This window comes from Prionailurus bengalensis, chromosome B1 (assembly GCF_016509475.1).
Source record: "Prionailurus bengalensis isolate Pbe53 chromosome B1, Fcat_Pben_1.1_paternal_pri, whole genome shotgun sequence".
NCBI classification, from domain to species: Eukaryota; Metazoa; Chordata; class Mammalia; order Carnivora; family Felidae; genus Prionailurus; species Prionailurus bengalensis.
Window position 1 is genome coordinate 77,909,628 of NC_057344.1, and position 25,804 is coordinate 77,935,431.

At 37.8% G+C, this 25,804-nt stretch overlaps 1 protein-coding gene across 1 annotated transcript in view; it reads left to right on the plus strand.

The window, feature by feature from the left end:
• Window positions 1–25,804, plus strand: part of IQCM (IQ motif containing M) — a 474,138-nt gene that overhangs the window by 78,368 nt on the left and 369,966 nt on the right. Inside the window, exons 2-5 of the mRNA XM_043567775.1 lie at window positions 2,699–2,804; window positions 3,719–3,801; window positions 12,939–13,021; window positions 15,265–15,532. Coding sequence (XP_043423710.1) covers window positions 3,765–3,801; window positions 12,939–13,021; window positions 15,265–15,532 — 388 coding nt within the window. The 5' untranslated portion in view covers window positions 2,699–2,804; window positions 3,719–3,764. The remainder of the gene's footprint in view (window positions 1–2,698; window positions 2,805–3,718; window positions 3,802–12,938; window positions 13,022–15,264; window positions 15,533–25,804) is intronic.

Consider the following 25,804-nt stretch of genomic DNA (forward strand, 5'->3'; position numbering starts at 1 on the left):
TTCATGGCTTGAGTAAATGGGTGGATATAAGTGCAATTTCTAACATGGAGAAGTGGGGAGGGACTAACATGTGGTTGAAGGTTAGGAGCATTACTCTCATTCACCCTTATCTTGACTGTTGAAACTGACTGTCTACATCGATGGACCATGACGTGTTTCCCCAAGTCCTGCTGAATACCATAGGGCAGTTTTTTGTTTTTGTTGTTTTGTTTTGTTTTGTCACCAGGATCCTTAATTATATAAGGTACTATGATAAATTCTTCCCAGTCATCTACTTTGGAAGGATAAGCTAAGGAGATAAGGTAGGGAAATGCTGTTTCCACTTCTGCTTGCTTTTTTTATCCACATAGAAATAGAATTAGAAACCCTTAGCATTCCTATAACCTGATAGGAGAGCCTTGAGCATCTACGGGAGGAGAGGGGGTGGAAGGACTTTTTCACAGATGTGCCTGAAAAGACATGAGAAGGTAGGGCATCCCTTTCCAGCATCCTGTTGACACAATTACTCATTCCCCGAACAGTTTTTGAAATCCTTCTAAATGCTAGGTCCTGTTTAAGGCACTGGGACTGAAGCAGGGAAGAAAAGAGAATCCTTCCTTTACGGAAGTCACATTCCAGAACACTGCTTATGTCATTGCTTGCTTCAAAATATTTCAATGGTTTGTTGCCCACTTCAACAGCATATAGTCTAATCCTCTGCTTAAATCAGAGCCACTATTTTCTGTCCATGTGCCTTCTCACCTTACATTTGCTGTTTCTCTCACCTGCCTGCTTCTCTGTTCCTCTTAAAGCAGCCAACCTGACCCACTCGGGACGGATCTGATACTCAGTACCATACAGGTGTGCTGGCCAGCATCCACTTCTAATTGGTTGATGCCTGTGCTGAACCAGTTTTTCAAAATTTCACTGTTACCTCAACAGTCACCCTTCCAGATTTTGCTCGGTCTCCCTTTGATACATTTCTTCAGTCCTTTCTTAGCCTTCAGTGGTCTTGTCTTCATTTGAACTCATGGCACTCATGGGTTTATATCACTTATTTACAAAACTCACAGGCTTTCTTATGACATCTGCCATACAGTTGTTTGGATTTTATTTAAAATTTTGACTTATGTGTTTGCCTTTTCTTCCAAAATGGATGAAGTACCCCTTGTAAAACCCAGATACTAGATTTGCTCTTATTAATTGAAATTAATCACTATATCAGGAGGTACGCAACATTTCATAACTGTCTGCTGAGGATGGAAAGTGGAGAGGGACCCTATCTGATATTCTGTGCTCTGCATCTTTAATCAGTTCCATCCTCATCATTTTCTAGGAAATGGACACCTCTGTCTATCTGATGACTTTTCCATTTGCTTTATACTCTGATCCATGGAATATTTTCACACTTGTTATAGACTCCAAAGACTTCATCCACCCCCAGATTCTGTATCAGTTACTCCCTATCACCTTGGGTTTGTGGGGATATTACCACACCAGCACCCCTTAGGATGCTTGGCTAGTTTTGTGCATTAAAAGGACTGAGGGATGGCTTTCTTGCCAGCCAATTTAATGCAGGCTGACACTCCTGGCATACTGAATTAAGGTGGAAGAGCCAACCGCCCCAGAGAAGAGTCCATTGCTATGGAGATTAAAACAAGAAAATGACAGAGCACAAAACACCTTTATTTTCTTCTTATATTTAAATGGAAAGGAGACAGTAATTAAGCCAGACCAGAAGATGAGTTTTGATTGTTAATTGCTAAGGGAGGTGCAGTATTTCAATTTGTCCCAGTTCATTTGTACAATCAGGCAAATGAGGTACATGGTCTGTACTCTTGCCCATGGTATAATGCTGACAATTTGAGAATGAATCATTTTTGGATGTTTCAGATTTGTTATTTTAAAACTAACTGCAATATTTCCCCCCCTCTGGGTAGAAGCTGAGAAAAAGTGTTGTAGCCTTTTACCTAAGATCATGTGGCCATAGGTCATGACTTCCATAGGGCCATGATGGCTTGTGCATTTACTCAAATAATGCCCAAAGTATTTAAAAGGTCTTGAATACTTCACCACAGTTTGATGCTCTAGTCAGCTAATTAAAAATTATACCTAGGGTTTTAGAACAAGAGGGTCCATGGGACTCTGTAAAGCATTTAATATTCCTATTTCTAATTATAAAGTCATGTGAGCACACAGTAATATGCATTGGTATAACTGACTCCCTGGGGTCATTTGACTTTCTGGGGTAACATTTGACTCCCTGGGGTAACCCCTGACTCCCTGGGGTAACATTTGAAGCATTTTGGATAATCCATTGGAAGTAGTGATAATTTCAAACATAGGAAGAAGGGCTCAGCTTAGTCAACATGTTTATCAGCCCTTTACTGAGCACTTCCAGAATGTGATTCACTGAGGTGGGAATTAGGAAGTTCAAGGCAAAAGGCAGTGGTTCACTCCTCCAGCTGAACCTTTGAATCTTTTGGGAAACTTAAAAAACAAAACAAAACAAAACAAAAAAACACAGACTCCTAGGCCCAACTCTAGACTTTGATTTTATTTTTACAATTTCCCACCCAGGCAACTTAAATAGACATCCAGGGTTGAGGAGCCACTGGTATAAAGTACACTGTGGTTTTCAAGGCACTTAGAGTTTAATTAAGAATACAGAACTTCTATTTATATCTTTCACTCTGTTTTTTTTTGTTTGTTTTTTTAGCTCCCTACACAGAAGCATGTACTAAGTTTCAAGTAAGAGGCATGGACATCATAACTGCTATGTTTGCAAGAACAGGCCCCTAGAGGCTGGGGTGATCATGGAGGAGGTAGGATTTGAACCTATGTTGTAAGAATGGGTAGGACATAAGAAAACAAAGGTGTGAGAACGGGGCATTCTGAGTAGAAAACTAACGTCAACCTAAGCTCAAGTGTGTTGGCTCAAGGCAAGGATGTGTAAGGTATGTGCCAGGTATTAACTGGATATTAGTGGGAAAATAGTGAGAATTCAGAGGGGCCTGCATAGGGAATTGGGCCCAAAGATCTGGATTTGAGTTCTGTACATGCCACTAAATATATGCTTACTTTGACAAGTTGTTTCACATCTCTGAGCTCCAGTTTCCACATCTGCCAAAAGTGGGATAAGTTCCAGTCAGGTTGTTTGGAATCAGTAAGGTGATATATATCTATATCTATATCTATATCTATATCTATATCTATATCTATATCTATATCTCTATATATCTATATATATAGATATAGATATATAGATATATATATATACACACACACACACACAAGCATTTGGTAAACCACAGAGCCGTACCCAATGCTAGCTTTTATGGTTACTGTCTTTAGAAGTGGCAGGCATAGGGGCACCTGGGTAGCTTAGTCGGTTGAGCGTCCGACTTCGGCTCAAGTCATGATCTCGCAGTTCATGAGTTTGAGCCCCGAGTCAGGCTCTGTGCTGACAGCTCAGAGCCTGGAGCCTGCTTCGGATTCTGTGTCTCCCTGTCTCTGCCCCTTCCCTGCTCATACGCTGTCTCTCCCTGTCTCTCAAAAATGAATAAATGTTAAAAATTAAAAAAAAAAAAAAGAAGTGGCAGGCATAGGAGATTTTAGAGCAGAGGAGTGATGTATAAAAAGTGTTAATCATCCTATTTTTTTTTTCATGAGTGGGTGAAAGAAATAGATAAAAGCAAGTATTTATTATCAATGCAGTATTTAATGTGATTGTGTTTAGGGACGTGGAACTCAGCTCTCAAAAAAGATCACCCTAACCGCCCATCATGACTGCTACAGAAGTTATGTCTGATAAAGCAGAAGGTGAGTATTGCACTTCCCTAACGACTCAGTGCGCAACGCATGGTGCTCCAACAGTTTTGAGAAACTTCTAATTATTAATATCTGGAGCACTAAAGTTACTGGTGTACCTTGTAAGAATTCACCTCATTCCCTTTATTTAAATATAACCAACCTTTGAGAGATCTATAGCAACTTTTAATTTAGTGTGCTGTCCAACATAGTATCTACTGGCCACATATGGCTATTGATTGCTTAAAATGTGACCAGTCAAACTAAGGATTGAGTGTTTGGTTTTAATTCTTTTAATTTAAATGTAATTAATTTTAATTTCAATGTAATTTGATTTATTAAAATATTTAACTCAGTTATTGGAAAACTTTTAACCATGTTTAGAGGAACTTGAGTATGTGAATATACTTTTGCAAGTGGATATTTTAGAGAACCTGAATAGATTATTTTTGATTAAAGGCCAACATCTGAATTGAGAGGTATATAAGTGTAAAATATATACATTATTTTTGAAGACAACAAAAAAAGAATGTAAATATCAATAATTTTTAATATCGATTGATGTGGAAATGATAATATTTGGATATATATCCTTTAAATAAAATCTATAACAGTTATGTATGTTATTAAAATTAATTTCATCTTTTTCACTTTTAGAAATGTGTCTATATTAGGCTCACATTGTATTTATTTAAAAAGAATTTTTTTTTAAATGTTTATTTATTTTTGAGAGATTGAGAGAGAGAGACAGACAGAGTATGAGCAGGGCAGGGGCAGAGAGAGAAGGAGACATAGAATCTGAGGCAGGCTCCAGGCTCCGAGCTGTCAGCACAGAGCCCAACGCAGGGCTCGAACCCACAAACCACAAGATCATGACCTGAGCTGAAGTCGGACACTTAACTGACTGAGCCACCCAGGCACCCTTCACATTGTATTTCATTTAGAGCTAATCTAGACTTGGCAACCTTATAAATATAAATTGCAATATAAATTGCAGGTAACCTTAAATTTAGGCTTAGGTAACCAGATTGAGAAACACAGAGTGCTGCATAGAGGCTGAGATCATTAAGATTTCCTGTTAGGCTACCTCTCTTTGACTCTTGTGACCCCAGGCAGTATATGATACAGGCCAGCCAGCTTCTATTCTGGGCTACAAATAGAGTGCTATGTGGATTACTTTAACTCTCTATCCGGATAATACAGCACATTTTTAAGATGTATAGGACAGAAGGGAAGAAGATCCATAAAGTAGAGGAGGAATGTTCTCTAGTTCCATTTTGCCTTAGGGTCATGTCCATAATTAATTAAATTATATTTGAAGTCTTGATACTGAGAGCTGGTAATTCCTGTGTATCTCCTTAGCAACCTAATCCCACTCTGGGAAAGATTAACATAGAGAGATTGTTTTGGAGGGGAGGTACACTGTAAAATCTCCCTGAGGTAGGTAGAAACCTTAATTAGTTTATTGTTGTAAAGACGATAAACTACTTGGCTAAAGAAGGAATAAAGAAAGTGGGGAAGTGAGGAAAAGTGTGTAAGAAACAACTCAACAGAATGCTGTTACAATGGAACTGAAGAGTTGGGTCTTTTTTTTTTTTTTTCAACGTTTATTTATTTTGGGACAGAGAGAGACAGAGCATGAACGGGGGAGGGGCAGAGAGAGAGGGAGACACAGAATCGGAAACAGGCTCCAGGCTCTGAGCCATCAGCCCAGAGCCCGACGCGGGGCTCGAACTCCGGGACCGCGAGATCGTGACCTGGCTGAAGTCGGACGCTTAACCGACTGCGCCACCCAGGCGCCCCAAGAGTTGGGTCTTAATGGAGAATGTGTTGTGGAAAAAGTTGTCAAATATGTGTTTTAGGAGATGATAGCCATATGCCACTTGGAATTTGGGTTTCGTTTGGTTTTTTGGGGGGGCGCCTGGGTGGCTCAGTTGGTTAAGTATCCAACTCTTGATTTCGGCTCAGGTCATGATCTCACAGTTTGTGAGATTGAGCCCTGCATCAGGCTCTGGGCTGACATCAAGAAGCCTGCTTGGGATTCTCTCTCTGCCCCTCCCCTGCTTGTGCGCTCTCACATATTCTCTCAAAATAATCTTTAAAAAAATAAATTGTTTTTCGAAAGAAATTAGATAAATTATATTTTCTTCACTTAAGTGTAGTGGAGTTGAATATAAACTATTTTCTTTGAGGTTTCTCTTCAAAGAGCTTCCCTTCACATTCTGGTTTCCACAACTCCTTGCCCTGGAACAAATTAAACCATCTTAGTTTCAGCTTCTCTCTCCTGCACCTTGTCTCTAAGCTTCTCCCCTCCCCTGACTTAATCCTGCCTGTCCTCTGAACCTGCTTTTAGAAGGAGATCTTTCAGCACACAAAGTAATATTCAAACCTTTGTTAATTTGTTTTTTTACTTGTTTGCTGTGTGTTTGTTATTTTTAGCCAAGGGATATTTCCTACAAAATGAAAACTTAGGAAGAGTTCAAATATGTAAAACAGATAAGGTCTGAGCTTCTGTGATTGAAAGAAGGAAGGGCCCTGAAGGCACATGAAATTGATGAAGCACAGTTTTAAAACCACTGTCTTAGTCTGGATTTGATTCACTGTTTTATTTCTCTTGGGATATTTCTGTTTTAAGCCTTATCTCTAATAATACAATGCAAAGTCTCATATCTTTAAAGGGAAATTCATACATTAGCAAGCTGGCAGTAGGGGGTGTTAGTGACTTACATTGGCCTCCATCACAATGTATGTGCATACTGAATGTCATGGCGTTTATTTACAATGTATTTTTTTTTTTTCCTGGCATTAGGCTCTAAGTACCTGGAAGGCAGGGCTACCTAATGTCCTATTTATTTCAGCACATTTAGCACCAAATCAGCACCAAATTTAGCACATTTAGCATCTGGGACTTAGTAGGTGCTTAATGAACATATGCTGAACTAAATCTCTTTGAGTCTGAGGTATGGCTTTTCTAACATCTGTGAGATCAAACACATAGGCACTTATTTTGACTATAGAGGCAAAGAAGGCATTAGCCATGTAGGCATACATCTTTGTTCAGGATATCTCCGTAGTAAATTTTTGTGATGTCTCTGAAGAATGGAACCTGTTAGTAGGAAGGATAGAAACTCTCTTAGTAAGGCCAGTTATTTTTTTTTATGACCCAGAAATTTTATTCTTATTCTTATTTTTTATTCTTATTCCACAAAACAAGTGAAAAATTTCCACCAAATGCATTGTGCAAAAATGCTCATAACAGTGTTATTCACAATTGCTCCAAACTTGGAATAGCCATAATGTCCATCAACAGAAGAACAAGTAAACAATTTGTATTAGTATTGTGTTGCTGCTACAACAAATTACCAAACACATGTTTGCTAGTCCCTTGGTTTTTCTAGGGGCAGAAAAGATTTTTTTCAATGATATAATCAAGGGATGGCCAATGATTTGTTCCCTGTCATAACTTCCAAAATTAGATCTTCTTGTGCCTTCATGTCAGAGATCTACTAGAGCAATTACACAGAACCTCCAAAGCATTAAGAAAAATATGAAGTTTTATGAACTATCTATCATAATAGCATTAAACTGATGATATAGGAAGAGTGAGTTTTTAAAAAAAATATAAAATAAACGTAAGAAAACAATTTTAGGCTAGTGAAATCATTTGGCATTAGAAATTCATTATCTTCCCCCATAGAAATGTTAATATTTGTACTCATGTTTTATGTAAGTAGTATAAGTATTTAAATCTCTTCATGAACTTTATCATAAAATATTTGTTACTGCTTATAATGGTTTTTTACTGCTTTTGGGGGTTTAGTAACTTAAGGAATCCAAAGTATAAAGAAATTGTATTATTTTCAAACCTATTAATTAATTTTGGATAAAAAGAACTATAATAAGACCAGATTTATTCAAACTAATTTAGAAAGTTGAAATTTATCTTTGTGCTACTGAAGAAATGAGAACTGACTGATGAAATTAATTATATAAACATGGTTGGAGAAAAGTTTAGCTCAATGAGAGTAATACCACAGTAACTACAGTAATAATTGCTCACATTGATTGAAAGCTTGTTATGTGCCAGCCTCTGTGCTAAGTGCTTTGTAACCAAGTGCAATTAAATCCTCAAAACTCTGTGCAAGATATATTCTTTTTTTTTTTTTTTAATTTTAAAAAAATTTTTTTTTCAACGTTTATTTATTTTTGGGACAGAGAGAGACAGAGCATGAACGGGGGAGGGGCAGAGAGAGAGGGAGACACAGAATCGGAAACAGGCTCCAGGCTCCGAGCCATCAGCCCAGAGCCTGACGCGGGGCTCGAACTCACGGACCGCGAGATCGTGACCTGGCTGAAGTCGGACGCTTAACCGACTGCGCCACCCAGGCGCCCCTGTGCAAGATATATTCTTATTATTGTTCTCATTTTACAAATGAAAAAACGAAGGCTTAAGACAATAAAATAAGGTTCATGAGCAAATTGTAATTCAAGACCAAAATAGTGTGACTCAGGAATGAGAGCTCTTAAAAGTCATTCTATATGCTATGGATGTGTATCTGCAAGTAAACAAAGCTTTAATTATAGATTTTTTTAAGAGAAGGAGCAGACCTTGACAGCTTCCTTTTAATAATTGAAGTTCTAATGCACACTTGAATGTATAAAATCTGCATGCTTGTATACTTACCCTATTATGAACAGAGAAACAGAAGCTTCAAAGATTATTAACTGGATGGATTGTTAACATCAAAATTGCTTAATTTCTCATAATTTTAGACTCATTTGTTGAATATATAAAAATTCTTAGAAATTATAAAGTTAAGGAACACACACTAGAGCTTTGCCTTTTCTAAGGGACTGAGATATGAATTCTCTTGTGCCACTTTACGAATTTAACTTTTTGGTTCAAAGGCTAATTTTTAGTTACAAGAGAAAATCAGAACAACTGCCTCAGCATCTTAAATGCCAGTGAGGGCTTGGGATTGCTGACCTGGAGTCAGTGTATCTACATGTCTTCAGTTGGAGTCCTTTTAGGGTCTGTGAGAAGTTGCTCTCTTTTGATGGTGGCTGCCTTTCTCTGCCCTTTTAAGAACAATCCCAGGCCTTGTTGTGTTCAAGAACTTCATGGCTTCACTATATGAGTTCGCTGTGGCAGTCCCTCAATAAGTCAGAATCTACTTGCTGGCTCCAGGAAGGCCATTGGGGTTGCCAGGGTGTATACTAACTCCTCCACAGTTCAGAGGTGACAGGTGGCTCTTGGTGAGAATCAGACACAGCAGTCATCAAAAAGCCCAGCTAGGAGTATAATGCTGACTTGGGAATTTATCTCCTCTGTCTAAGGCCAATTTATAGTTATGAGGGGGAAAATCAGAACAGCTTTATCAGGACATTAAATTACAATAAGGGCTCAGGATTGACAGCTTGAAATGAAAGTGTCTTGGTCTATTCAGGCTGCTGTAACAAAGTATCATATTCTGAGTGGCTTATAAGCAACAGAAATTTACTTCTCACAGTTCTGGAGACTGGGAAGTCCGAGATAATGGTGGCAGCATATTTGATGTCTGGTGAGGCCTGCTTCCTCACTGATGGATGTCTTCTCACTGTATGTTCACAGGATGGAAGGGACTACCTACCTCTCTGGAGGCTTCTTCATAAGGGCACTAATCTCAATCATGAGGGCTTCACCTTCATGACCGAATCACTTCCCAAAAGCCCCACCTCCTAATACCATCTATCAGGCATTAGGTTTCAACATATGAATTTTGGGGCAATCCATATCTTTTGTCCATAGCAGAAAGTGGCAATGAAATGCAAATATTTTACTAGAGTGAACAGGCAAACCTCATTGGAGTCTTCAGTACTCAAAAGGAGTGCATGGCTTCAGCAAAAGAAGCAGATGTGTAGGAAAAAGCAGAAAGCAACTCACAAGAACGGCTTCCTGTGTAGGCTTCCAGCTCAGCTGACTTCAGTAGGCATTTGGGCCCTCGGCGTGTCAGAGCTTTGCCTATACATGAAGATTAGATCATCTTCAAGGTCTTGTTTGGAATGAAGAAAAAATAGTTTCACCAAAACTCAGTGACTTAACCATCTCATCTATGAATAAGTTATATTGTTTGTCATGTGTATGACGCATGGAGGTGCTGTAATTATAAGGGAGATTTCATTAGTCAGAAGGATGGATTTGAAGGAGGAAAGATCATCATGAGAGGAAGATAAAGAGGATAAGTTGTGGAGTCACTCCTCAGAATATGTTACTGCCTTTCCTCTGGGAAGTACATGGTCTGGTTAGAAGACCCCTCAAAGTGGATTTGGATTTTAGTTCAAACTTGACAGTTTTAATCCCTGAACTCCTGTCTCTTCCATGTGAGGACAGTGCATCTTATGGTTTGAGTGATGATATTTATAATGAAATATTTTATGATTCACATGTGACTTTGTGCTCTGATCTGTACAAAGAATATGTATACTTTTCCAAAAGCACATGCGTGAAGTCTTGACAAATTTTTTTTTATTGGAAAGAATTAAAAAAACCCACCAATCATTATCCTTAGAAATATGTAAATAGCTCTGAATGTGGGGAGACACAGTGGCAAGTGTGTGGTGGACAGGATATTTGAGTTTGACATGACTTACATACACCACTTTCCATGCTATAGGTATGAATGGAAGGAAGGAAGAAGCCTGAGAGCAAGAAAAGATGTTTTTTCTAGAATGACTACACAGAAACAATTCTAATGCCCATTGATGGGACAACTTAGTAAATGCTTTTTCTTCTAACCCAACATTTTTAAGGGGGTGCTAGAGTCCAGTTGTCTCTCTCCTTTATTGCTAAGTTCTTCTCCCAGGCTTCAATCCTTGGGATGGCATTGCCCCGAAGGAACAGCTACCTGTGGCCCATGAGTCTACATGTGGAAAAGCAAGGGGAGATTTCGTGAAGGAATGAAGAGAGAACTTGTCTCCAATATTTTGTTATGAAAATTTCAAACATATAGAAAGCTTGAAAGAATTTTAAATTAACACCCATAGACCTACCACCCAGTTCTTACCATGAATATTTTACTGTATTAGATTTATTTCATATCCATGCATCAACATGCATATCATAGTCAGACTTCATTACTTGTTTATATTTTTATTCTATTAGTATAAAATGTACAACAACAAAATGCCAACATCTTAGACATATATTCACTGAGTTAATTACATATGCCTGTGTGATCCACTCTGTATCAAAATATAGAATGCTTACCATTACTCTAGAAATTTCCTTCATGTTCCTTTTCAGTCACTTCATGCCATCTCCCACCAGAAAAATCACTGTTCTTTTTTTTTTCTCCCATATGTTAGCTGTGTTTGCACTAGAACTTCATAGAAGTGGAACGATAAAGTATTATATTGTGTGTGTGTGTGTAAGGATGCTTACTTTGCATAATGTTTTTGAAGTTCATTCATGTTGTTGTGTGTGTCAGTAGTTTGAATCTTTTTTGTTGCTTAGTGGTATTTTATTGTGTGAATATACTACAGTTTGTTTGCTGTTCTCTTGCTGATACACATCTGGGCTGTTTCCAATTTGGAACTATTATGAATAAAGCTTCTATGAGCATTCTGGTACAACTCTTTTGTAAATATATGCTTCATTCTCTTTGATAAACACCTAGGGGTGGGATTGCTAGGTCACAGGATACATGTATATTAAGTTTTATAAGAAATTGCCGTATCTTTTCCAAACTGATTATCTTACATTCCTACCAGTGCTCTGCAGACTCGCCAATATTGGCTGTTATGAGTGTTTTCAATTTTAGCCGTTCTGGTGGGTATGTGCTGGCTATGATCTGAATGTTGCCCCCACCCCTACCCCTGGAAATTGGAATGTTGAAATCCAACCCCCAAAGGTGATGGTATTAGAAGGGGATTAGGTCATGAGGGTGGGACCCTCATCAAAGGGTTTAATGGGATTAGTGCTTTTATAGAAGAGGTCCCAGAGAGCTCCCTAGTCCTTTCTATCATGTGAGGATACCCTCACCTGACCATGCTGACACCCTGATCTAGTACTCCCAGCCTCCAGAATTGTGAGAAATAAATGTCTATTGCTTGTAAGTCACCTGGCCTATGGCATTTTGTTATAGCAGCCCACATGAAGTAAGACAGTATCTTATTAAGGTTTTGATTTTTGTGAAGATGAAGTTTCTAATTGCTTAAAATTTGAATGGCTGAAAAGAGAGAAAAATCTTGATCCTCCTTTCCTCTAAGGAGGAAATTTTATTTTTTTATTTTTTTATTTTTTTATTTTTGGTAATTTATTTTTTTTTCAACATATGAAATTTATTGTCAGATTGGTTTCCATGCAACACCCAGTGCTCATCCCAAAAGGTGCCCTCCTCAATGCCCATCACCCACCCTCCCACCCCCCATCAACCCTCAGTTTGTTCTCAGTTTTTAAGAGTCTCTTATGCTTTGGTTCTCTCCCACTCTAACCTCTTAAGGAGGAAATTTTAGACAAGACTGAGAATAATGTAGTCTATGTACATGCTGTAGAATTCTATATGTAGCTCTGGATAAAAAGAATGAGAATCTTAGGAGAATATAAATGAGAGTTATTGTTATTTACTCATTTGTAGTTGTGTATTTTTTTATTTCATTGCTATTCCTACTCAGTAAACCTATTGAGTTTATTTTGTAGTTATAATTTTAACATCTAGATATAAGGTAAATATTCTTGAAGAAATGTACAGACATATGAATTAGTCATCAGGTATACAAAATACGTTTAGATTCGTTAGTAATTTCTGTGCCCAAAACATATTATGTCTTCTATGTAGTAACATTTAAAGAACTTGAAGAGCTGAAGGAGATTTCAATTTTGTGTGTTTTGTTTGGTTTCCCTGGACTTAAGTAAATGAGGATATCTACCTTACCACTCTCATCATTGTAAGCTGATGTTTTTTTAAAGTAAAATATTACGTTGAAGGATCATTCTGTGAACTTATTTTGAATTCACTTACAACATCCACTTGTAACACTTACCTTTTATAATATCCTGCAAGATTCATCACTGCCCAAATTTTAATCTCATAGTTTTGCCATTTGTGATCAAGAAAGTACATTAACTACATTAAAAAAAACAAAACAAACATTTTGTGTTTCTGTTTTAGGTCTCATATTAGAGATCACCAAGCAAGATTTTTTTCAAGAAGCAAAAACTCTCATTGCCCAACATTATGAGAAAGTAAATGAGGTTAATGCTTTCCATTTATCTAACTTATTTTTCAGAAAACTAATAACTATTTTTGTATACTACACTGATTGTTCCAAATGGTTGCATGAACCCTAATAGATTCTGAATAGAAGAGAAAATGAAATCTTCACTAGATATAAAAATTGATTTTAGGTTGCATTTAAAAATAAGATTTTATAAATATACAGATTATTTGATTATATATATATATTTAATTTGCAAATTTAATCCAATTTTTAATGTTTTCTTTTAATGAATTATAACAAATGTTTGAATTAACTATCTCAAATAAATATCCCTCTTTAAACACTATTAGATAAAACTAAACTAGAAAATATACTGTGAGATGTGTCTTTCCCATGCCCCCAGAATGACATTCTCCCCTGAATCTCCTTTCATATCACTTTGCATTAGAGCCCTTTACCAGTCTGACCATCCATTGAGGGCCGTAACTCTTTTGTGAATGTTGCATCTCCAGCAACAAGCTTTGTGGTTGGTTCAATGAATGTTTGCTGAATGGCATAGATTTGGAAGGTGGGAGTGTGAGGGAATCGGTCAGCAATAAGACAGGAATCAGTGCGGGTTGAAATTTTAGAGGATAGCATCTGCAGACGAGATGAGAAATTGTAGGGGAGCAGCAGCTATTGCGAGAAATGGGTCTTTGGGGAGACAGGTGAGGGAAGGGGATCTTAGGATGGCTTACTGTGTGCCACATCATACTACTGCTTTTTGAATACTTATTTTTTTTAATGTTTATTAATTTTTGAGAGAGAAGAAGGGGGAGGAAGGGGGAGAGGCAGAGAGAGAGGGAGACACAGAATCCGAAGCAGGCTTCAGGCTCTGAGCTGTCAGCACAGAGCCCAACACAGGGCTCGAACCCATAAACTGTGAGGTCATGACCAGAGCAGAGGTTGGATGCTTAACTGAGTCACCCAGGTGCCCCTTGAATACTTTTTTTAAAAATTGAATTTTAGATAAGGACTTTAAATATTTTTAAATGCTTGTAGGTGAGGGGGATATAATTTTACCTAGGTTTCTTTTGAATGGTCCTCTAGGCTGAAACTGGTCATAAGTGGTTTTAATTTTGTAATCAACATTGTTAACATTGCTTGACTAATTTTTTTTCTCTAACCAATTAAAAATGATTCCAAGGGGCGGCTGGGTGGCGCAGTCGGTTAAGCGTCCGACTTCAGCCAGGTCACGATCCGCGGTCCGTGAGTTCGAGCCCCGCGTCAGGCTCTGGGCTGATGGCTCGGAGCCTGGAGCCTGTTTCCGATTCTGTGTCTCCCTCTCTCTCTGTCCCTCCCCCATTCATGCTCTGTCTCTCTCTGTCCCAAAAAAAAAAAAAAAAAAAAAAGATTCCAAGTTATATTGATTTCACTAGTAGAAACATAGGTTGAAAACTAAAGAGTTAGATAGATGTATTTTAGAAACTTGACCTTTCTAAGGAATTTTATCCAATCCTAAGAGCATACTCTTCTATCTTTGGTTGCTTGGCAAAACATAGTACTATCTTATTAAAATCTTTTTATTGGCATCTTGAGTTGGCAACAATTTGAATTTGTATAAATCTTTTTTTCTGGAGGGGAGTGATGAGGGCAGAGAGCCGTAGCTCTGTCTATGGGCCAAGAGAATGACTAGAACAGTTATAATTGTTTGGATAATTACCTGTTGGAGACCTGGGACTGTATTTCTATTGCTCAAGGTAGTCAAAAGTAAGAAGGAATTAAGTGATTGAAAGGATCTGAAATATATATCTGATTATTAATATGCTTTTCTTGAGAACTTACTTCCAATAAGAACTGTAAGTTCTGGTTCAACAACTTGGGAGTGTTAGCATTTTATGAACATTTGAAAATTCTTCAAAGATGCTTGAAAAATATTAAACTCTTAATATGTCTAGTATTTGAAAACTTCTATTGTAAAATGGACTTTAAAACTGCATTTGAAAATATCACATGTGAAGAGAAAATTACTATTTTAGAATTTACATTTTTTTTTTTTTTTGGAAGTAAAACTAACCCTCATTCTTGTTAAGGGCTTTGGAAGAACTATAAAGGATAACATCTGCTTTATCTGATTACTGTCATGTGCTTTATAGTAAATGTCTTATATAGTAAAGGTACTTTGTAAAATGCAATGAGTGGATATAATTTTATCATAAAATGTATTATATAATTTTTGTATTATACTATTAATAGTAAAATTGAGTTTTATTAAATTTATTTTTGTTTTACTCACAGAATAAAGTTCAAAGTACTTCTATAAATGTTTTTAGAAATAAACATCAAAAACCAAAATCTGTAAAATTCATACCTTTGGAGATTAAAAAAAAGGAAACACTTGATGGAGTCCAAGAACTTTGGACGGCACACAAAAAGATTTGTTTTCCCAAACACCTGTTCAAAAGGGAACATTTTGAGGAGACCCCTCAACAAACTTCTTTTAAGGAGCCATGCATGTTTAGTGTAAAGGAAAAATTCAAGGACTCGATGGATCTAATTGCGAAAGGTAAGTTTTTGGTGGAGCAGAGAATTTCAGCAAACCAACAGGCAAAACTGTTTGCTTCTGGTGTGCTTTTAATGGAATTTCCTTGTTGAAACAAAAGCCCATACTTTAAATCTTAGCCATAGGAGGTAGGGAGGCATGATTAAAGGGTTACTAAGCTCTGGGGACCACCAGAAATTGAGAAGAGAGTACGCTAATGGGAAAGAGGAATTTATTAGGACAAAATTGGTTAGCCACGTCTTCCGACAGGATAATATTTCTTCTGATACAAATTCTCAGACCGTTGTAGTTCACCATTACTAAAGCAGTGAGAGGTTTATGGCTTTGAATCCTGTTGTTGAGCAGGGTAGATAGTATAGGCAAGCTGTGAGTGTGTTCCCCCAAAACCCCAAAAGGATTTTTAGGAATTGTAGGATTTTCCTTAAGAAAAATTATATAGTAGAGGTTTGTTTTCTATCAGGAACTTGGTAAGATGGAACTTGGAAGTCTATTTAAGCAAAGTGATATTGTTTTCCTGAGACTAATGGCTAGAAAAAATGACTTTTATTAAAAAAATTTTTTTTTTTTTTTTAAATTTTTTTTTTTCAACGTTTATTTATTTTTGGGACAGAGAGAGACAGAGCATGAACGGGGGAGGGGCAGAGAGAGAGGGAGACACAGAATCGGAAACAGGCTCCAGGCTCCGAGCCATCAGCCCAGAGCCTGATGCGGGGCTCGAACTCACGGACTGCGAGATCGTGACCTGGCTGAAGTCGGACACTCAACCGACTGCGCCACCCAGGCGCCCCTAAAAAAATTTTTTTTAATGTTTATTTTTGAGAGAGAGAGCATATGCATGCATGAGTGGAGGAGGAGCAGAGAGAGAGAGGGAAACAGAATCTGAAGTAGGCTCCAGACAGTGCTGTCAGCATAGAGCCCCATGTGGGGCTGAACTCATAAACTGTGAGATCATGAAACCAACTGAGCCACCCAGGCATCTCTAGACAAAATGACTTCTTAAAACACATTTCTGTTTAAGCCTTTGTAACTTCATCTCCATTTTTCCTCTTTTGTTATTGCTTCTTATGTTATTCATTCAGTGTGGATACTTTCCTATGTTAGGAGCTGGAGAAATAAAGGTTAAAAGGCTCATAGAGTAATGGTGGGAATGAGTGTCTGAGTAATTTCTTATTATCCAGTGTGACAATTGCTACACTACAGGTAAGTGCAAAGCATTACGGGAACATTGTGGAGTAACCAACCAAGTGCCAGAAGGAAATTTTCTCAGAAGAGAGCTCATTAGAAAGGGGTTTTAAGGAGAAATTTGTTAAATGTAGTGTGGGAACAGAAGAGGCCATTTTGAGCCATGGGAGAAAAATATTAAAGCTCTGAAGGAAGAAAGAATGTGATACGTTTTGGGAAAGGAGATATGTGATAAGAAATGAGGTTAGGAGGATGGGTGAGACTAGATTTAGAAGAAAATATAATAGCAGGCCTAGGATTTGAACCTGTGTGTAATGGAAAGCCACTGGTCATTTCAAGAGAAAAGTGGGGAAAGGGTAAGATATGACCATGTTCTTCTGATAGAAAAATAAAACTGTCAGTAGAGGCTGTGCAGAGAATGGTGCCAGAGAGATAAGTGAGGAGGTTGCATGGGAAAGAGATGGTCCATGTAAGAGATGGCAGGGGCCTAAGTGAGGGCAGTAGTCAGCATCAAGTAAGTGTGGAGGAGGGATTTACAGCAGCATTTCTCAAAGTAGAGTCTTCAGAACACTAGTTCTGAGGCATTCACCTCAACAAAAGGGATCTCCAGTTAGATAAGTTTTAAAAAATGCATTTACTACTTGGAGATTCATGTTGAGCATTAATATATTGAGAGCTCTGTGAAATGCTGTAGAAAAGAACTCTGTTTGCTCTTTTTACCTTGGCCATCACCAATTCATTTGAGCAAAGAATTCCTAAAGAAAGACATTGAGGTTTCTAGACTGGAATGCTGGGTAGGTAGGCATTATTAAATTGAGATCGGAATGGAGAAAGACAAGTGGAATAAATTTAGGCAGATGGAGAAAGGAATGGGAAAGATAATGAATTGAGTTTTAGACCTGATAAGTAGATATGAATATGAAGATAACCATTAGGAAGTTGGAATTGGAGATCTGGCAAATAAGAGAGAGACAGGTGAAGATTGAAGATTGATGTTGGGGATTAACTGCCATGATGTAATTGTGAGGTTCATGCATTTGTTCAGCCAAGATTTACTTATATGTGAAATGTATAGAGACAAAAGATAGGCTACTTACCCTGAAGAAATTCAAACTTGACATATGTAATTTGTATGTGGTTGGACAAAGGACAATAAATAGATAGTTACAATATAGTGTGACCCATATTGTAATAAAAATAAGCTTTACTGCTTTGAAATCAATAGGAAGGCGATACCTTCTTCAGATTTAGGAATTAAGGATGGATTCCCAGGAGATTTAAAGTCTTTGGTAAATTTTGAAGGGTGATTAAACATCTACTCAAGGCAAACCATAAGAGACTCTTAAATACAGAGAACAAACTGAGGGTTGATGGGGGGTCGGGGGGAGGGGAAAGTGGGTGATGGCCATTGAGGGGGGGGCACTTGTTGGGATGAGCACTGGGTGTTCTATGGAAAACAATTTGACAATAAATTATATTAAAAAATATGAAAGACGAAAAGTTCTATAGAACTCTAACTAGACTCAGATGGTCTAACCTCTACATGATAATGGATATCTGAGAAAGTGATTGTAGTCTTTGCAGGAGCTGAAATGATTTTATATGACTGAAATGAAGATTGAGGAGTAATCAGAGATGAGACTAGATTTTGGAGAACTTTGAATTTTAGCCTAAAAGTAATGGGAACCATTTAGATGTTTTTTATTTTTTTTATTTTTAGGTTTTTGTATTTATTTTAAGAGATACAGAGGCAGCATGAGTGGGGGAGATGGAGAGAGAGGGAGAGAGAGAGAGAATCTCAAGCAGACTCAATGCTGCCAGCTTAGAACCCATGAAACCATGAGACCATGACATAAGCCGAAACCAGGAGTCAGATACTTAACGGACTGAGCCACCCAGGTTCCCTGCTTTTCAGATGTTCTAGTGAAAAGTTGGCAGTGATCACATTTGCATTTTTAGAGCATTCCTGGTTGCAGAGATGAGGTGTGTTGAATTTTGGAGGCACAGGGTCCATTGATGAGGGGACTAATTCATATGAGAAAGGATGACTTGAATTAAGGTAGTGGCACTGAGAACAGAACTGAGGGAAGAGATTTTAGAGGCATTTAAGAAGCAGAGTTTCTAGATTTGGTCAGCAGTAGGTGGAACATAAGACACAGGGGAAGAGCTGTGGGATTCACTGGCATAGTTTGTACTAAGTGGCAGCATGGGAACGGATGCAGGAAATTAAAGTGTTGGAGATACGTCTTATGTAATAGTAAAACTGCCACCAGCAATAAGTTGGAATCTAAACCATGTACCTACTGAGCTTTGTTCTAGGTGATGAAGTTGGGAAACAGCATTATTGAATATGTTGGTGGTTTTGGCTGCCTGTGGGAAGTTATTCTATAAAAGAGATGAACTATCAAAAGTATTGGCTGGTTTGCAAGCAGAAATGAAAGGGCATAGAGTGGTACTAGGTATCAGAATCCTTGGTTTTGAGCAAATGTCTAAGACCTATCATTGCAGCAAAAATCAGATTAAGGGTGTGTCCTTCTTAACCCAGCCCATATTTGCAGATCCCCTCCAGGCACTTAACACTAAGTTGAAAGACTAAAGCAAGGGATAAATAAATGAAGATACCAAGGAGATTTTAAAGCTACACTTAAAAAAAAAGAACTTTGAATGTGGTTTTTGGCATGAAGAATTAATTAGAAAAAAATGAATTAAAAAATCTAACAAATATTTTAGAGAATGTTATTGCCAAAGAAACCATGAACTTTGATTTAATAAAATGTTCAAAAGTAAAATAACCTGGCTTTATTTGGAAGTGACCCACAAAATCTGTATAGTCCCCACGGAGGACAATAGCAAGGTGTAGCTAACAAGCAAAGAAAAATCTTCCCAGAGTAGATCCAGAGACCACAATGAACCAAAAAAAAAAAAAAAAAAAAAAAAAAAGAATAAGGGAGTGTACTTCCAGGACAGAATCATTGTGTACTCAAAAAACTTCTCCACCTCCAGGTTAGGGGGCCTCTCAGTGACTCCCCAGCAGGATTCTGTACCTTCTTTAGTCTGGTGATTGCTATGTGACTTTTCTTTTTCTCTTTCACGAATGGAGTTTTTACTGAAGTTATCCTATACCTGCCCCAATGCTGGATGTTGTGTGCTTCTGGGGGAAGGTGGAAATAATTGTATATATCTTGTATATATTATTACTGGCCAGAAGGAGCCACACCTGGACCTGATGAAGAAGACTTGAAATAGCCAGAGATTCTGGACTCTGAGCTGAATGTAGTACTTTGGTTGAACTTTAGGTTATCTCCTTTGGGGAGAGGAAGAGTGTATTTGTCAGGGAATAAGAATGGATGGATATTTGATGTTCAAAAGGGCTGACTGTGGCAGAGACTGGCTAGATATTTATCAAACTTATTACTGTATCCTTTTTTTCCTGGGCACTTGGCTAACATACATTTCTCATGTCACTTACAGTTAGGTGGAGCTATGTGACTGAGATTTGGCTCAGTGGATTATAGCTAGAAGTGATGCTTATCCAAAAAATATCTTTTGTTCTTTTCCCAACATGTCTCCCATAGTTTCAACTATGAGGACTCTTTTTCAATACTGTTAAAACAATTGCACTTTCATTGATGGGAGAATAGTAAAAGTGCTTTTATGTATTTATTGTTTATTTATTTATTTATTTATTCATTTACTAAATTTTTTTTTTCTGTTACACAGAACTTTTGTTTTTTTAAAATTTTTTTTAATGTTTATTTATTTTTGAGAGAGAGAAAGAGAGAGAGAGAAAGAACATGAGCCAGGGAGGGGCAGAGACAGAGAGAGACACACACATAGAATCTGAAGCAGGCTCCAGGCTCTGAGCTGTTAGCACAGAGCCTGATGCAAGGCTTGAACCCATGAACTGTGACATCATGACCTGAGCCAAAGTCATATACTTAACTGACTGAGCCACCCAGGAACCCTGTAAAAGTGCTTCTAATAACTGTCAATTGAAAAATTTTGATTGAGATATTCAGTAAATATGCAAAACTTGGTATGGGGAATACAAAAGGGAAACTTGCTCCCTCATGGAACTTGGAGACTAGCTGGGGAAACAGTTATCAATTAAATAATCACTTACATGCAGTTGAGAGTATATGACAAATGAATGGTGCCTGGACTGGGGTCAGCAAAGGCTTTCCAGAGGAAATGACAATTGAGCTAAGCTATGACAGATGAGGAAGAATTACTAGGATAAGAAGTAATTCCTGCTTGGAGTTCTAGGTCATGGGAAAACGATTTGCAATGGCCCAAGGGAGGTAAGCACAGACATAATTTCAAAGAAGTACAAAAAGAACTTATGAGGCTATGGTTCTGGGAAGGAGCTGGAGAGGGGTAGCCTGCAGCTATCTGAAAAATAGGACCTTGTAGTCAGTGCTGTGCTAGCAAATGTTTATTAACTGGCTATGGTGGGGCAGAGGGAGGAAGCCTGATTTATAGTCTTTGCCAATTTCCATGGTGTAAATACTTTAATGTAGCCAATTTCAAGCTCCCAATGTTACATCACTGATTAGGGGAGTTGCGAAGAGATGTGCACAGTCTGTTCTTTCCATAGTTGGGGCAAACACCTTTCACACACCACTTGAAATATTCTTAAATTTACTTATTATCCAGCTACTGCAGTAGAGGCTGCTTCCTTCTCCAGGCTTCCCTGACTCCTTCCCGGCTTGGGACACCAACATGTGCACAGTCTGTTCTTTCCATAGTTGGGGCAAACACCTTTCACACACCACTTGAAATATTCTTAAATTTACTTCTTATCCAGCTACTGCAGTAGAGGCTGCTTCCTTCTCCAGGCTTCCCTGACTCCTTCCCGGCTTGGGACACCAACAAAAATGGGCTCAACACTGGCACATGAGCAACAAGGAAGGGAGGATAAGAGCCAATGGGTAAATGTTTCCTCCTTTCTTTCCCTGGGGAGAACGGTCTCAGTTACACTATATAAACGTCTCAGCAGGTCCTAAACAGTTAAGCAACCAGTTTCTTGTAGTGATGCTCAACTCAGAAAGGTTTCTTACATTACCTTTCTTTCTTGTTTTATTTCCTTATTGTTCTTTCCTGTTCCTTGAGCTCACTTTCTTAAAATATCCTCTTAAAAAATATTTTGATGGTGAGTTGTCAGTATTTGGTAAGAGACAGTATGGAATGTGAGGGAAAGGAAGAGTCAAGAAAGGATAATTCTTAGGCTTTAAAACTTAATGAACTGGAAGATAGGAGTTGCCACTTTCTGAGACAGGAGAGTGACGTACAGTTTTCAATGGGCATAAATGTTGAATTGAGGTTTGGATATTATGTTTAATGTGTCTATTATACATACAAATGAAAATGTCAGATAGGTAGTGTATAAGTGTGGGCTCAAAATTGGAGTCACTAAAGTACAGATCAATATTGTCTAATAGAAATATTATATGAACCACAAATGTGATTGAGAACTTTCTAGTGGCCACATTGAAAAGATAAAAAAGAAATAGGTAAGGGGCACCTGGATAGTTCAGTCGAAAAACCATGTAACTCTTGATTTGGGGTTGTAAGTTTAAGCCAAACATTGGATATAGAGATTCTTAAATAAACTAAAAAAACAGAAACCGATAAAATTAATTTTAATAACAGGTTTATTTAACTCATTATAGCCACGATAGTCAATATAAAAATTGTTAGTATTTTACATTATTTTACATTTATACTCCAAATCCAGTGTATATTTTAGAAATTGGTGTAGCCACATTTCAGGTGCTCAGTAGCTATAGTTGGTGAGTGGCTACTGCATTGAACAGCATAGATATCATTTTAATTTACAATCATAGATAATATCAGCAAATAAATAAATGTAGGTAGAGAAAAAATATCCAAGGACTAAGTCCTGGAGGTTTCTGACATTTAGAGGGTAAGAAGAGAAGTGCCCAGCAAAGGAAGTAGAATGAAGAGCTGGGGGAGAAATCATGAGAGTGTGAAATATATTACTCGTATTTCAGTAAAGGAGGAGGAATGCCTTAGACAGGAGCAAGGAAAGCTCATCCATTGTCCTAGAAGAAAGACAGGGCCATGGGCACAGAGACAGTCACATTGGTAGATTAGATGGTGGGATTGGTACTGTTTGTTTGTTTGTTTGTTTGTTTATTTCAGTGAAGTTAGAAGTAAGGTCTTCACTTGAGGAAGGGATGGGAAGTATTGCGTTTTGAGGAGTGAGGAGAAGAGTGAGTTAATCATAATCTGAGAAAGTGTGGAAGTGCATGGACTAGGAAAGGTAATTTTCTGTGAAAAATACCCCCCCTTTTTTTAAAAATTCTTAAATTTTTTTTTTTTTTACATTTATTTCTTTTTGAGACAGAGAGAGACAGAGCATGAACAGGGGAGGGGCAGAGAGAGAGGGAAACACAGAATCTGAAACAGGCTTCAGGCTCTGAGCCATCAGCACAGAGCCCGACGCGGGGCTTGAACTCACGGAGCGTGAGATCATGACCTGAGCCGAAGTCGGACGCTTAACCGACTGAGCCACCCAGGTGCCCCCCCCCCCTTTTTTTTCTAAGAGAAAAGAGAAATAGTTGGGAAGTGTCAGTAAGGATTAAGAAAGAATCTGACTTTATCTCTAGCCCTAGATTACGGGAAGGGTGAAAGAGAATAATGGTTACCCCGTGAGAGAACTGTTGAAGAAGTTGTGCCCTTAGGAAAATAAGGGTTAGAACAAGAAGACAGTGCAAACATAGAACATAGCTAGAGTATCAGTTCAGCTGATGAAACATCTGGGGTTTCTTAGGGTACAGTGAAGAGTTTGGGGAGGCAATTCAAGGAAGGATAAAACAGTGGGGGTCTGTGGAGATTAAGGTCAAAAGCAAAGAATGAGAAGACAAGTTCAGAGGGTCTTTTATGGAAGACAGGTAAAATGTTCAAATGGTAGTCTCCTTTTGGGGATTGTTTTCTTTAGTGGTTTGTGATCACGAGGCCAAGGATGTTGGGGGTGAGGGATATGGGAAAGGAGTGAAAGTTTTATCAAGAGCACAAGGATGACAGTGGCCCTCCTGAAAATCCTATTATAGGCTCTGTTGAAGCCAGAGACATTTTACTGGGAGCTTTTGCATGTGTCCCACCAAACAGCTGTGAAGTGCTGATCTTAGAGTTTATATTTGAATTAAAATTGGAATTCACTTCTTCAAGTTCTTATCTCAAAAAGTGTATATTAAGTTTGTAACTTGCATCTATTTTTTAAACATATTCCTAATACTCACTTCAGTGTGAATGGAAGCATGATCTAAGATATCAGCAGTATTAATTCCAGAACTTGATTAAAGTTTGTGAGATTAGAAAGAAAAGTGAGTCCTGTGTGTGTGATACATGTACCTTGCTCATGCTGCACTGACAGATCAGCTGCATTATCTTCCATAAGCTAAACATCTGTATGAGAAGAGGCCAAACATTCCTTGAATTTGATCCAAGGATATCAACTTTAAAAATACACTGGGGGCACCTGGGCGGCTCAGTCGGTTAAGTGTCTGACTTCGGCTCAGGTCATGATCTTGCGGTCTTTGAGTTCGAGCTCTGCGTCCAGCTGTGTGTTGACAGCTCATAGCCTGGAGCCTGCTTCGGATTCTGTGTCTCCCAGTCTCTCTGTCCCTCCCCTTCTCATGCTCTCTCTCTCTCTGTCTCTTTCTCTCTCTCTCAAAAATAAATAAAGATTTAAAAAAAATAAAAAAAATAAAATAGGGACCCCTGGGTGGCTCAGTCGACTTCAGCTCGGGTCATGATCTCCCGGTTTGTGAGTTCGAGCCCCGCGTCGAGCTCTGTGCTGACAGCTCAGAGCCAGGAGCCTGCTTTGGATTCTGTGTCTCCCTCTCTCTGTGCTCCCCCACTTGCGCTCTCTCTCTCTCTCTCTCAAAAATTAATAAACATTAAAAAAAATTTTAATAATAAAATAAAAATACACTGTAATAGGGGCGCCTGTGTGGCTCAGTCAGTTAAGTGTCTGACTTTGGCTCAGGTCATGATCTCACGGTTCGTGAGTTTGAGCCCTGCATCAGGCTCTGTGCTGATGGCTCGGAGCCTGGAGCCTGCTTCAGATTCTTTGTCTCCCCCTCTGCCCCTCCACAGTTCATGCTCTGTCTCTCAAAAATAAATAAATATTAAAAAAAATAAAAAAAATAAAAATACACTGTAACAATTATAATATCAAGTATCTTTAGTAAATATGTTCTCTGTGTTTACATGTAATAAATGCCCATATTTTTCTTCATAGAGCAAAATCAGAAAAAATATAAAATGATTTCTTCTTTGAGTATATAGATATTCTACAGTACTGCTTAACCATTTTGTATTGTCAAGCTGCCAACAATTTATGAATCTTGATAATTAGAAGTCACATGTGAAAATGTGGTTTTGTAATATAAAATATTAGACTATAGTTACTATATAATATATAGTTTTCACTCATTTATGTATTCCTTTAGGAACAAAAAAATACTTAGATTTAACTTTGAGTCATTTAAATTTGAAAACAGATTAATTAAACTCAATGAGCTTTCCTGATATTCATGTCAAGCAAATATATTTAAGGTCAATGTTGGATTGTTCCTTAACCAGTTTGGAAAGGAGTAAATGTGTATATGTTCGTGTGTGTATGTGTTTTTATGTGTGTATGTATTCTTTGGTCTCCAAACAAATCTTTCTTTAAATATAAAATGAAGGCAGAATGAATTTTAATAATGCTTTAAAATACCTACGTGGCTGGAAAGCACTGGAGAAACCTATCAGGAAAAATGACTTTGTGCTATGTTGATTTATTTTCTTCTCAGTTGTGAAAACTTACCAAACAATTTTTTTTGATCATCAATGTATATAAAATCTTCTGTTTTATGTTTTAATGATTTTAAATATATATATGATTTCAACAAATATATTAACATTGTTTTTTGCTCATTCCTACAAAATTATTTAGAAGAATTTGAGGCCAAGTTCCATAACAATATATAAGAAACATGGAATCTAGAGGCTCTTTTAAAAATTTTTTTTTCAACGTTTTTTATTTATTTTTGGGACAGAGCGAGACAGAGCATGAACGGG